Source organism: Erigeron canadensis, chromosome 8, assembly GCF_010389155.1.
Source record: "Erigeron canadensis isolate Cc75 chromosome 8, C_canadensis_v1, whole genome shotgun sequence".
Lineage (NCBI taxonomy): Eukaryota > Viridiplantae > Streptophyta > Magnoliopsida > Asterales > Asteraceae > Erigeron > Erigeron canadensis.
This window is the reverse complement of record NC_057768.1, coordinates 39,479,910-39,494,198: the sequence shown is the minus strand read 5'-3', so window position 1 is coordinate 39,494,198 and position 14,289 is coordinate 39,479,910. Positions and strand designations below refer to the sequence as shown.

Genomic DNA, 14,289 nt, shown 5'->3' with positions numbered 1-14,289 from the left:
CTACTAGTGAAGGCTTGGTCTCTAAGGGTGAACCTAAAATTCCTAAGTTTTAAATCCTAGAAGCAAAGTGATTATACCCGTTGTGGATCATGGGGGTTTACCCGTGACGAATCCGGGCTACTTGCAAAGTGGGTGGTCGTCTTGGGAGTGGTCAGGTCACTAAATGGGCCCGTGCCTAAGTTGCACTCGAAGCCGAAAAGGGCCTACCACATTAGAAAGGAATGCATGAAAACTGCTGTTAGAAGTAGGATGACTGGGCAATAACTAAAACCATCAGCATTGAGTAATGAATGAAAGAACCACATATCAACAAATACACACAAACACACCCACTTGATTAGCAATAAACCAAACATATTAATAATAACGAAAAGGTAAGAGGCTCCAAGAACGTCTTTGGATTCATCTAAAATAGCATTAAGCCAATTACGAATCCAGTTCTTCAGAAGCAAATGATATTAAACAATATGCTTATACGGTATACAAAAAGGGTAATAAGAAAAAGAACATCAGAATAAAATTTCAATCCCATAAGTAATAAATTAGGGTTATAGCTTATAAGTGTGTAGAATCGAAAACAACATACAGTGCATCACATACAAACTATCAAAAGCTGTTGGCTAATGGAATTTATACCAAAGTGAGTAAAGGTTTAAGACCTACACCGACTTCAGTATTGACATTTTAAGGCCAAGTCTTGAGAATCTTTTCCCAATGCTCTTCCAAATATACAAAACACTGCTGCAGAGAACACAAATTTATGACACAGGTCTTTTATGCAGAAGTTACCGAACTAGCCTGTAACATTGCTTGCACACTTTCAAGAAGAGTTTGGAGGCTCATGTATTCATCGGTATCTGAAAACCTCAAAGCAGCCTGTTTAATAGTACTTTTGAGATGCATCTCGGCCGCAGAAAGTTCTCGACGCCCACCATCGCGTGCACCAATTTCTACATAAACATTACAGAGTTCCAAAGAGGCTTGAGCAAACTTCACAAACCGTTCCTTGTCTTTCCACAGTTCAGACCCTTGGTATGATCTTACTTGCTTTAATAACGCTTCTGAGCACATTGTGAGGTCTCCTTTCAGTTTATGCCACCTTGCAAACAATCCCCAAATTTCTCCCCCTCCTCCACTTTTGGCAATTTGCTGCAGAACTTTACCAATCAACTCCGTTAAGTGCTCAGTTTCTCGTGTTTTTCCTAATTGTAATTCTCCAACACCATTTACAATAGATTCAACATGCTCATTGTTCTTCCCTTCAATTTCAAGCATTATACTATCTAATAACTTAACGTCGATTCTTTTATTGTTAGTCATACTCAACACTTTTTGGGTTGCTTCCAACGCAAGACTGAAGTTGCCAATATCTGCTGCAACTTGACTGTAATTCTCCCACATCTGCCAGCTATCTCTTTTGAACTTCAAGGCTTCCTTGAAAGCAATTAATGCCTCCTTATTTCGCTTTTTGGCCATGTGCAAACAAGCAATATTATTCCATGCCTCACCATTATCAGGATCAAGCTGAACAGCACGTGTAAAAGCATCCAATGCTTTATCAACATCCCGAGCCTTCAAAGCAGCAGCACCAAGCGCAAACCACCCGTCTGGGTACATAGAATTTATCGCCATAGCAGATTCCCATAAGAGTTTCGCTTTTTCATATTCCCCTTTCTTGTATGCACTTCGTGCAAGTGACCGTTTTGCCCTTACTGACTTGTTTTCTGAGATTTCCAATGCTTTCTCATAGTATAAATCTTTGTTTGTAACATCGCCAAGTGAACACCATAATCTTGGGTCATTGGGTCGTTCCAGAAGACGGGTATTTATTAATTCTACAGCAGCAGCTTTCTTTTCCAATAAACGGTAACAAAATATCGTATTATCCCATAGCTCAAGATCCTCATAGATTTTCACAGCCTCACCTATTAACCCACAACTAACCAACAAATCTGCATATTCCTTACGAAGAGTAGGAATAGTAGGTAAATCAACACCAAAACAGCAACGCATTCGCTCTGTTACTTCAGGAGAAGATTCATAAACACTTTGAACCAATTTATCCATCATTAAAATAGTGCGCTCCTTAGTTCTGCTACGGGTTTTCTCCCATCTTATACGTAACAAGTCACAAATACATCTAATAATGAACAACGAAGATGGCTGTGAATCAATTGCCTCTATATATGGCGCCATATCCCACCTCTGCATTACATCATGAGGAGTATTTTTCTCAATTAAAAGACATTGTGCCAAAATTAATGCTTGTTGGACCGGGCTCAAACTCTCAGAACCTTCATTAGTTTGTCCTATAAATCTCGGAGTCAACAACACATCAGACACTTCATGAACCTGCTGATCATGCTGAGAACCATTACCATCAGAAACACCATTTGTAGAGCTCGCATCATCAGAAACCCCATTTCTAAAGCCTGAACCATCAACAATAAGACGACGCTGTGCTTTCGGATCCACCTGATGCACAGTCCGATAACCCAACGAACCACTAACAGAAATAGAAAGCCCAGACACTTTCTCAGCCAACTCAAGACGCGCTTTTGAAGAATCAACACGTCCATACCTAAAACCAATAATCCCCAATTCTAAATGCACCATAGACACAACCTCCCTCAAAACCCATTCTTCAACCCCCAGCCAATATTTCGACACTTTCTCTAAATTACCTAAATGATCCAAAGTCTCATTACCCAACTCCTGTAACTTCTCAAACAAAACCGAGGAATGCCCATCAAGCATCTTCTGTTGAACTAACAACACCCTAGCTAACCACAACGAAACCGTCTGAAAAATCACATCTTTCTCATTTTCTTTCAAATAATCTCTAACTTGTAACAATAATAATTTAGCAAAAACAAAATATTCCAAATTCAAAAACTTTCCTAATAAATCAGACCCGGAAGACATTACCTCATTTCTAGCCCAAATTTCCAAATCATCTTTACCAAGATTCGAAAATAACGGAGGAAGCGTTACAGGCGGCCCGGTAACATTTGACTGAACAAAACCCAAAAAGGCAGAAACTGCAAGTGGGATTACACTAAATAGCCTAAAGATTGAATCTTTTTGGTGGGTTTCTAACGAATTGATGAAATCTGTGACTGAAAATGACGGGTTTGTAAGAAAGGGAGCGAATTCAAGGGTTAGGGTTTTGGAATATTGGCCTGATTCAATTGATTGAATTAGGGTTTCGATTGAAGTTTGTAAGGGGTGATTGGAAATGGGGATTTGGGCTTGGGTTTGAGTTTGGGGGGGTGAAAGCGTGCATTGAAGAAGACGAAGCTCGTAGGTGCGAAGGATTTGTTCCGCCATTGATTGATACAGAGAGAGTTGAGGTTTAGAGTTTGTGAAGAAATAGGGTTTTAGATATGTTTAATTTGACATTTTACAAAAGAAGTTCTATCGATACGTTGGGTTTAAGGTAAAATAGTTAAATTTTGTGATTTAACATTTGAAAAAAATTACATTTTTAATACCTCAACTTGGCAATTTTTGTACAGTTTCCAACTCAAACAATTACAGCTTTCATACCTAATGTTTTGTGTTTTTTTCAGCTTTGATACCACGTTCATACGGTGTTAAATTTTGTCGTTAATACCCTCACGTGACAAACACGTGAGGGGTATTTTAGTCTTTTGACCCTCTTTTTTTTTGAGAAAATTACAGTTTTGATACCTCAAGTTGTCAACTTTTTCACTTTTGGTACCTCAAGTAGACAACATTTTTTTATTACACTCTATAATTTCATCTCACACATTAGCATCAATCAAACAACACACACTTAAAAATCAACATACATTCATATGTATCCATGTATACCTATATTTCTATACCATATCAAATCCAATACATAAAAATACATAAATAGATTCAGATTTCTTATATAAATCATACACCACTAGAAAGGGTTGCCGACTATCTCCTTCCCCACCATGCACCAGATTCTGATCTAATCTCGTTTGTAACAAATATATCCATTTGTAACAGATTCCGTAAGGATCTCATTTGTAGCAGATTACGATCAAGTTTCGTTTGTAGCATATTCCAATAGATTAAGAGGGTAATTTAGGGGTGAGAGGATTCAGATTTCTTATTTGAATCATACATCACCAAAGAGGATTTTACTGCGACATGAGTTTTTTTCCGGCCATCGATTCATCAATGCATTCAATTCCTCCACCATCACCCGTAATTACACCAACAACATATAATATTTCAATAATAGATACACACAATTGGGTGTTTTTTTAGGAGCCGTTAAAAATAAGAATAAATCATGTGTGTTGACTTTTGAGTGTGTATTATTTGATAGATGATAATGTATGAGATGAAAGTTGGAGAGTGTAATAAAAATATGTTGTCAACTTGAGGTACCAAAAGTGAAAAAATTGATAATTTGAGGTATCAAAACTGTAATTTTCTTAGAAAAAAGAGGGTCAAAAGACTAAAATACCCCTCACGTGTTTGTCACGTGAGGGCGTTAACGGCAAAATTTAACGCCGTATGAACGTGGTACCAAAACTGAAAAAACACAAAACTTTAGGTATGAAAAATGCAATTTTTTTAGTTGAAGACTAAAAGTATAAAAATTGCCAAGTTGAGGTACCAAAAATGTAATTTTCTCTTAACTTTTTTTAAGCCAATGATGAGACACTTCTTGTTTATCCAAGGTATTATGTTCGATGTTGACAAGTCTAATTTTTTTTTTTCCCAATATTTGTGACGCTTCATGATTATCTCATTAATTAGGATACATGCTATGCATTATCATTATACGTTAAAATTTGTTTGATGTCGTATCTCAACTAAATATTCTGAAATTTTTTTTATTTTTTTTCCTTCTAATGTTTCGTAAGCCCAGTTTATGTAGTATAAATGTGAATCTTCATGTATTAGTTTTATTTTGTATTCATGTGATTATTTTCATTTTTTATTTAATACGGAGTATTTGTTTACGATAGCTAACTTCTATTAAAATAATATAAGTTGTTAATCTTTTTTAGATTTAAAAAAAAATCCAAATATTTTATACTGACGCATTATATCTACGAATTATTTCATTTAAGATGTCATGCGTTAGCATCAAATTTCAAAGTATGTTTCACGATCATCTTCTAGAATTTATGTTATCAAGTACTCCGTAGTATAAAATAGCATCTTACATTCAAATGTTGACCATAACATTAGATTACCTGTTGGCTGTTATATATGAATATGCTTCTTTTATAGTAGCAAATGGTATGAATGGATTTCCATTAGTCTATAGAGATAACAATTAAACTATGGAACTTCTCAGTTTAACCGTACATTCACCAAAGGACATTTCACATTTGAAAATCTTTCAATATCATTTGAAATCATTGCTAGCTTTTTCATATTCGGGGTGACTACGATTATACCCTTCTATAGGCTACTTTTACTTGAATATATAATCCTACTTCCTTTTTCTTTCTTTCTCCCCTCTCAATCCTTTACTAACTTCAAATAAAAGACTCCCATATCCACTCATTACACTGTTTTGACAAAGAAATGAATGGAGGAGAAAGAGAACCCAGAGTAACTAATGGTAGATATTTTATTTCCTTAAACTTGGAAACCACTTTTATGGTCTTCAATTCCCTCTTGTATGGTTTCACAATGAGAAAGGAAAGAAAAATAATGCAAAGGGATTAAAGTTCATTAAAGCACAAACGTGAGCTAGCTTGGTCGCCACTCAAATTCACATGCTTAATTACATGTGTGTATTGATACTGGATTGAGATCTTCTAAAGTTGAAGTTACCATTGGATTAAATTCAATAATGGTCAAGATTTAAATATCAATTTTTAATCTTGACTATTGGATCGAATTCAATAGTTGAGATTATTTCAACTTCATAGGTAAAATTAAAATAACTTTAGAGGATCCTAATTTTTTTTAATTCCCTAGCCTCTTCAAGTATCCTTTCTTCTTCTTCTGGTTGATTGAATCGATCGGGGCACCCACTCGAAAGAATAACAATATATAGTAACGTTTTTCTTTTAAAAGGCGAATGACGATTGGAAATAGCTCTTTAAAGATATGTGAAATCATACAATCCGTGGGAAGTTTATAAAATGTGTTAGGTGAAGATAATGGGGGATAAATCGTGCACTTCCAGTCGGTAACAAACTAACAATATATCCTTAATTTTAGAAAATGATAGGTGGAGATCATATGATGTTATAACTTATATGAAAATTTGCAACTTTTGGAAGACATCATATATGAAATTCTCCTTTGATATTTCTTTTTCTACACAAAAGAAAACTACTCCGTAATTAATTAAGGAGTAGTATATAAACTACTACTTCATGACCTTCAATTCTTGCTGATAAAATAAAGTCTCTACGTACGTACACAAAACTATCATTATGAAAGAACAATTACATAGTTGTCCTAAACCAATTATAACTAGTCCTAGCTAGTAATAATGGTTTACAAAGCTTAATAATTAACTAACCCCGGGTGCATGTCTTCCGGCCAATTAGTTTCAGAGTTGGAGAATGATGTAGTAGCATATAGTTATAGGAACCGTTATCAGCATTCCAAATATAACCCTGCAGATCGAGTCAACAGATTAAAGTAGATGTTAATTCCAATTAATTAATCGTTAAATCCTAAACCAGAAAAATCATATCATGACACGTACACATCCTTATCAACGTCAAGCTAGCAGTTTATATATACTTACGCGGTACTAAGAATTGTCGGATGAACATTGTATTCCTTGGCAAATACAAAAGGTACGATCCCCACCGATAATGTAGCCTGTATCAATGATTGAGCATAAACAAAAGACTATCAGATCGTTAAAGACCAGTTTATTATTCGAAACTCAAAGCTAGAATACTATATCAAAGAAATAATATGAAAGACTAATTAACGAGAAAATGCATGCTAAATGAAGTCCTTAGATGTGTATACCTGAACAATGGAGATACGAAAGAGGGTACCATGGAGGTGAACTATGAAAGCTGCCACCGCCATTACCAACGGTCCTAATACAAACTTCACCGCCATAGCAAGTGTGGCCTTTGATTTCCCGCATGCTATCATCTTAGGTTGAAGCGCCATAAATAAACCTTAATCAAAAATTGGAATATACAAATCAAAAGTGCGTGGTTTTATTTGATAACGCTTCAGTTATAAAACCATAGTTTTTGGATATTTTTAATTTCTTTTTTTAACGGGAGATTTAAAGATAAAAAAGACAGCAATAAATATGACAAAAAAAGAAAAAGGAGCATATTACCGTGTTTTGGTTAGAAATGCGTTAGTGCAATGCAGGAAAGCTGACTGTACGTACGTGTATTCAAGTTGTTTAAGAAAGATGTTGACCCCCAATTTTATATGAGGATGTTCGTTATTCTGGTGTAATTAAGTGATGTAATTAGTCATCACTTAATTGAACAAAGTTTTATATATTTGTTTAAAATTAGGCAGAATAAAATGTGTATAAACGACTACTACTTTCTTATTATAACGAAGTACATGTGGTTGGAAAAACATGCATGCATGTTTACATTCATGACGTCATGAAATGTATAGATTTTTGACAGACAAACTCGACAACGGTGTTTCTAAAACATGGACAGATTTATTGTACTAATTAACTACTTCCTAGACGTTTTGGAAATACATTGCTTCCTTGTGTAAAACAACCGCGTAAAGCATAAATTACTATACTAAACTGAGGAATTTCGTATTAATTAGTCACGATAATAAACTTCAAGAAAACATCTTGCAACCAAATTTTCACGACAAAACATAACTTTATTGACCATATATAACTTTCTTGATGCTATACTTTACGGTACTTTTGTAACCTATTCACACAAAATTTGAAAATATGATTATAATTTTCAAACTTATATAGCTACTTTTTAGTAGAGCATATTAACTACAATGTTAACATATATTCCAAATATGTTTTGTAACGTTTGCAAAAAAAAAGTAAACTAAATTATGCCTATCATCCATACAAAGAAACGAGAACGGTACTCGCGCGTTGCGGCGGCAATGGTGGTGATGGCGGGGTCGTGATGTAATGGCGGCAGCGGGGACGGTGATGGGATGATCTACCGCCCGTACGAGCTCCGCCTTCGAATTTAAAAATTCGTCGAAAGTATATATCGAATGACATCTCTAATGAAAAAACATGAAATTTTAAAAACACCCATATAACTTTTATAATTTATCGATTTACAGTTTTTGAGATAAAAGATTTTGAATGAAATGGAAAAATAAATGAATTATGGAGGAGAGAAAAAAAATGATTGATTGAGATTTGCGGAGAGAGAAAAAGTATTATACGAGTTGTTATTTTAGGCAAATCTAGAATTAATATAGAAAACATTTTAGGAAGTAAATGTTGAAACTTAAAACTTAGACAGTGGTAATTATTTACTTTACAATATATGTATAGATATGCTAAAAATAAATTAATTTTATATATACCCTTATAGACCGCTAAATATATCACATATACTCAAAACATATTTCAAAACCATTATATATTATTATATGTATTGAAAATTTGTAATTTGGATATTTAGGGAAATTTGTAATTTGGATATTTAGGGGGTTTAGGAAGAAAATACATAATATTTTAATTAAAATAGATATTGTACATTGTATTTCTATACATTTATTTGGTTTAAACAAAATAATATGAGAAAGTAAGAAATCAACTTTTACCTAGGCTAAACATAGCCATTCCAAGACCAGTATTGGAAATCAACGAAATTGATTTTCCTAGTATATTTGGCATTTTCACATGCCACCTGTAATTAATGTGAATATTATTAATTTCAATGAACACAAAAAACTATGCAATTAAGATTCAATTTTCTATTTTGATTTATCAAATTTTTTTTTTATAACTTTGAATATAAATAATTTTGTTTTTGTTACACAATACTTGATGAAAGTTATATGAATGTAAAATACATTTAAACCATGTCCATTTATATACGTATTTTACATCAAGTAGTATATAACATAAATAAAAATATTAATGGTCAAAGTTAAACACGGAAGACTCAAAATGTCAAACTTTGATATTTAAATTGAGATGAAGAGAGTAATTAACAAGTTTACCTAAAAGAGACAAGCGCCCAAATTAGACCTATAATGCTAGCGTATGTATTAGGGTTCCTAACAAGTTTTCGCCAAACCATCATCATTATCAAACGAATCATCACACTCGCCGAGGGCAGCTGCTTTCCAGGCCCTTCCTCGGGAATTGTTGTTGTGTTGTGGTGGTGCTCTGACGCAGAGTCCACCCTATGTTTGATCCCCTCTTTATCTTTACCTAATAATATTTCGTATGTATAATTGTATCATAATTAGTTAACTAATGACCCCATATTTCCAAATCCATAGTTTCAAAATGCAACTAATTAATTAGTATAAAAAAAAAAAGTTGATATAATTGAAGAACTTGCTATACATGCAATTACCTTCGATTTTTCCATTTTGGGGATGACCAGCTTTGGACCGAATGGGGGCACTCGTGCTCCGAACAAAGGTGTGTTCATCACGACTTGTTTTACTTTGCCATTCTTTTTGGCCCTTCGACCACTGAACAGAATACAAATCCACTGCTGGGCTGAAATTCGACAACCTCCCCATTGCATAAAAATCTGTTTGGTTGTTGTAATTAGAACCTCTTGGCGATTGAATAGCCGAAGAGTTCAGACTATAGATTTCGACCCCCGAAAGGGAGATTAAATCTATCGAGTTTCTAGACACATTCGATCTCCTCACCCTGACATGAAGTTTCCCATCTTCTCCTAATTCCGCCCCCGTTTCGAGAAAATAATCTTGCCCATTATTATTATTATTAAGAGAAACTACATCTGAATCAACCTTAATGGAAGCAATATCGTGTCCGGATTCAGGGAACTTTTCCATGATCAGCATCTTTGCACCACGAAACTCGAAAAAGAAAAGAAGTAAAGTGTACCAAAGGATGCATTGCGATACCACCACTTGAACCATCAATGATGATGACATGTCACCATACATCGCGCTCACCAACGGGATCCCAATCACTAGAGTGTTTGGGAGCGTTGAGAGCGAGAATATGGTGATGACCCATTCAAAGGACCCGGTTTTCGTGAACTTGGCCCACAAGCCGAGTCCTACCAGCATGATGAGTTTCTGAAGGGTGTCGGCGAGTAGGAAGTGAAAGTTCATGGTGTACGGATTGTTCATGGAAATGAAATGGAAAGAGAGGAAAGGGACTGCGAATATGGCTACAAAACGGTTGATTCCGGAGCATTGGGCCGGGGTGAAGACCTTCCACCATTTCACGCTGCCGTACGCGAGAAACATGGCGACGTATAACGGCACCATGGCCGTCACGATCGCGTAAAAGTCATTACCTTTGATCATATTTAATTTATTCACAAGCTTGGCAAATCCAGTTTATTGAGTTTTAGAGAGAATCTTAATCAAGATTGTGTTTGTGTATGTGAATGTGTATATACGAGTATATGATAGTGTTTATATATAGACATAACGAATATGAAACTTTTATGTGTTGTTGACCGATGACCATTTAGAGAAGACGTATGGATACTGTGCTTGACTAATTAAGTTTAGACCATTCATACAAGCTAGCTAGTGATCATTAATTGTTTATTTTTATTTTTCTTTAAGGAAACTATATATATGGTAAAAGTTTTATTTTCCAAAGTTTGTAATATTATCATCTAAAACATTTATAACGCTCAATTTAATTAATACTTTTATATCAAAATCGTTAAAATCAAAATCACTGAAAAATAAGCTCTATTAATAAATACCTACGCATTCAAACAAATAACATTATGTCCATGCTCATACAATCAACTAACCTCAAGAATTTTTTATTATTATTATTATTATTTTTAATTAAGAACAAAACCTAGAATATCTTATAACTAACTAATAAACCCAGGTTTAACCCGGGTTATTGTTGTTGTATGTAATTTGTTGTCAATATATTACGAGTATATTATTTAATATGGAGATAGCAATATACTTATAAAGATAAAAATTAATATATAAACTGATTAGGGTGATGAAAAAGTAAAAAGTAACTAACATAAATCAATGGTAGATATAAAATAAAAATTAAAAAACTTAAGAAAAAGAATTTGTAGAAAATAAAGAGCTTAAAGAGTTTTTAAAAATAAAAAAAACAATTATGACATCATAAATTTATAGAAAATAGCTTAAAAAAATTGTTAGCATGCCACATAAGGAAAAAAGTTCTAGAAACAATTCTCTTTTATTAATATAAGAGATTGTATCTAAAAAATCAAGAAAATGACCGTTCATTAACAAGCCCATCTATATGATGTAAATTACTAATCTTTGGGCTTTGGCCTACCTACTCGATCTTACGGGCCTTTTCAGTGTCCAACTTACTAAAAGGTTTGCAGATTAAAGTTAAATATATACTAGTACAAGGTTATGTCAGGCTCTCCCTAATGTGGCGGGACAGGTAGTGGTACAGTGATGGTGATATATTGAAGGTGGGGGTGGGGTGGAAATCTGTCGGAAATTTTTTTATTTTTCCGATAAATTTACGATTGAATTATTATTCCGTTGAAAATCTGTCAGAAATCTTTCAGAAATTTCCGAGTCAAAGAATTAAATGAGCTTCTGTTGGTATTCCGTCGGAAATCGGTCGCAAAAGTCTGACATATATTTTCCGTCATAAAATTCCGTCGGTATTTGGCAGTTTTGTAGTACTGAAAAGAGGTATAAACCACGACTATGTACAAGTTTTAATAGTTAACTAGAAATTACTAATACCACCCTCCAATCACCGTGTAGATATCAGAACCACCCTCCCATCTCGTATCTGGGGTAACCATGACTTCCATTTTGACTTCATCCCCTCCACTGGCTCTGAGGGTCGCTCCGGTGGTGTCTTAAGCATTTGGGACTGTAGAAGCAATTTCTGAGAGGCTTTTGTTGTCCGTTGCAACGCAATTCCAAGGGCTGATTATGATGAAGAAAAGGCATCATCAAGGTCGTGATGACGTCAGCACGAGGCATCTAGTTCGTGTGAAGGAAGTTGAAGCCCATGAACAAGATAGAAGCCCAGCCCGTTTCTACAGCCTATATATACTAGAATTAGGTTACAATTGTGTTTTAACGATTTGAGTTGCAACAGATTTCGTTTATAGTGCACGGGGTAGAGATCTATACCCTGTGCCAGTCAGATGTATACTGATTTGGTGTAATATCCATATGATTAATGATATTCACGAGTTTTACATCTGTTCTTATCTCTTATTCTTCATGTAATTCGTGTTTATATGTCCATTAATTATACAGAAACCTCAAAGTCGATTATGAATGGATTCCGCACTTTCATAGTCGAATTGGTCACGATTTGAACGGTCCGACGTGTTTAAACAGGGACCCAACCTCCTTTAGCCTTACTAATACCATCAAATCTAGCCACTTTCTCCTTACTTCTGGATTCATCAACAGGGTCACCACCCCGTGCAATATTCTCAACCTATATGCTCCCCAGCAACTACCTGTTAAGCAAGCCCTTTGGGATGAAATCTCGACTCTTATTGCTAACACCAGTGGTTTTTGGATCCTCATGGGCGATTTCAACACTGTCAGAGATCCCTCAAAGCGTGTTAATTCTGTTTTCAACGACTCATGCGCTCAATCATTCAACGCCTTCATTCATCTCAATGGCTTACTCGAATATACCATGCATGGAAACCTTTTCACTTATGTATCCGACAACGGCATTAAAAAGAGCAACTTAGAAAGGATTCTGGTCTCTCCAGATTTCATGGATGCTTGGCCTGAAGCTGCACTCACAGCCCTCCCCCGGTCCCTCTCTGACCACCACCCTATAAATCTGGCCACCACCTCTTTGGATTTTGGTCCATCGCCATTCAGGTTTTTCAACTCCTGGCTCTCCAAACCTGGCATTGACGATGTTGTTTCTAATAGCCTATCCTCTGGTCCTTTTTGGGGACGTCCCAACCAGATTTTAAACCTGAAACTCAAGCATCTAAAATCGGAGCTCAAAACTTGGTTGAACAACCTTAAAGCCACTGAAACAGCCAAAAAAATAGCTCTGGATGATCAATTGGAAAGCCTTGATACTATTATTGATCACCGTGATTATACTGATGATGAACTTGCTTTATGGATCGACACAAAGGAAAAACTCATCACCATTGAACACTCAATCACCAAAGATCTTCATCAAAAATCACGAGCAAAGTGGGTGAGTTGTAGTGATGAAAATTCGAGATACTTCCATCGTTTTATCAATTGTCGAAAAGCCAGGAACATAATAAGCGGGCTGGATATCAATGGTAATTGGCATATTGACCCTCCCTCAATTCGCCAAGTTGCCCTCACCTTTTTCTCTAATAAATTGAGAGAGCCCATCAATGATAGGCCCAAGATCCATTGCCTCGGCCTCAAGACTCTCTCCCCAGATGATGCAAACCTTCTTATATCACCTTTCACCCTCAAAGAGATCATCCAGGCAGTTTGGGATTGCGACAGTGATAAAGCCCCAGGACCAGACGGATTAATTTTGGCTTCATCAAAAGATATTGGGACGACCTGAAACTTGATTTCCTAAACATCCTCATTGACTTCTATCACACCGGTCGAATTAGCCATGGTTGTAGTTTTTCTCATATCGTCCTAATCCCCAAAAAAACCTCTGTCCAATCCTTAAACGATTATCGCCTAATTACCCTTATCGGTTGCATCAAAAAAACAATCTCCAAAACCCTTGCAAACCGCCTCAAAAAGGTCATCGCAAAAGTTATTTCCCCAACACAATTAGCCTTCCTCACCGATAGAAATATCCTTGATGGTCCTTTGATGCTCAATGAAATAATTACTTGGCTGAAAAAGAACAAACGTGAAGCCTTCTTCCCAAAAATCGATTTTGAAAAGGCTTTTGACACGGTAAATTGGAACTTTCTTCTCTCTATCATGCAACAAATGGATTTCCTAGATCAAAGGCATCCTCATCTCCACCAGATCGGCCGTCATCGTCAATGGATGTCCCACTTCTGAGTTCAACTGTAAACGAGGTATGCCTCAAGGTGACCTTTCACCTTTCCTTTTCATTATGGCCATGGAGGCTTTCTCCAACGTTATACAGCGTGCCTCAAACCTGGGCATGATATCTGGGCTCAAACTACCTAACTTCGGGCCTACCATCTCGCATTTGTTATATGCTGATGACGTGATTCT

At 35.6% G+C, this 14,289-nt stretch overlaps 3 protein-coding genes across 3 annotated transcripts; 1 reads left to right on the top strand and 2 right to left on the bottom strand.

Moving 5' to 3' along the window:
* Positions 1–509: 509 nt before the first annotated feature.
* Positions 510–3,389, bottom strand: LOC122580543 (tetratricopeptide repeat protein 27 homolog). Its single transcript, XM_043752814.1, has one exon. It carries the CDS (start codon positions 3,328–3,330, stop codon positions 775–777), a length of 2,556 nt encoding a protein of 851 aa, XP_043608749.1. The 5' UTR covers positions 3,331–3,389; the 3' UTR covers positions 510–774.
* A 2,983-nt stretch (positions 3,390–6,372) lies between these two features.
* LOC122610816 (auxin efflux carrier component 2-like) lies at positions 6,373–10,443 on the bottom strand. Its single transcript, XM_043783771.1, has 6 exons — positions 9,501–10,443; positions 9,139–9,382; positions 8,737–8,822; positions 6,964–7,121; positions 6,731–6,807; positions 6,373–6,596 (listed from the first exon to the last, which is right to left on the bottom strand). Exons 1-6 carry the CDS (start codon positions 10,435–10,437, stop codon positions 6,530–6,532), a joined length of 1,569 nt encoding a protein of 522 aa, XP_043639706.1. The 5' UTR covers positions 10,438–10,443; the 3' UTR covers positions 6,373–6,529.
* Positions 10,444–12,652: 2,209 nt separating this feature from the next.
* LOC122610815 lies at positions 12,653–13,648 on the top strand. Its single transcript, XM_043783770.1, has one exon. It carries the CDS (start codon positions 12,653–12,655, stop codon positions 13,646–13,648), a length of 996 nt encoding a protein of 331 aa, XP_043639705.1.
* The last annotated feature ends 641 nt before the right edge of the window (positions 13,649–14,289 follow it).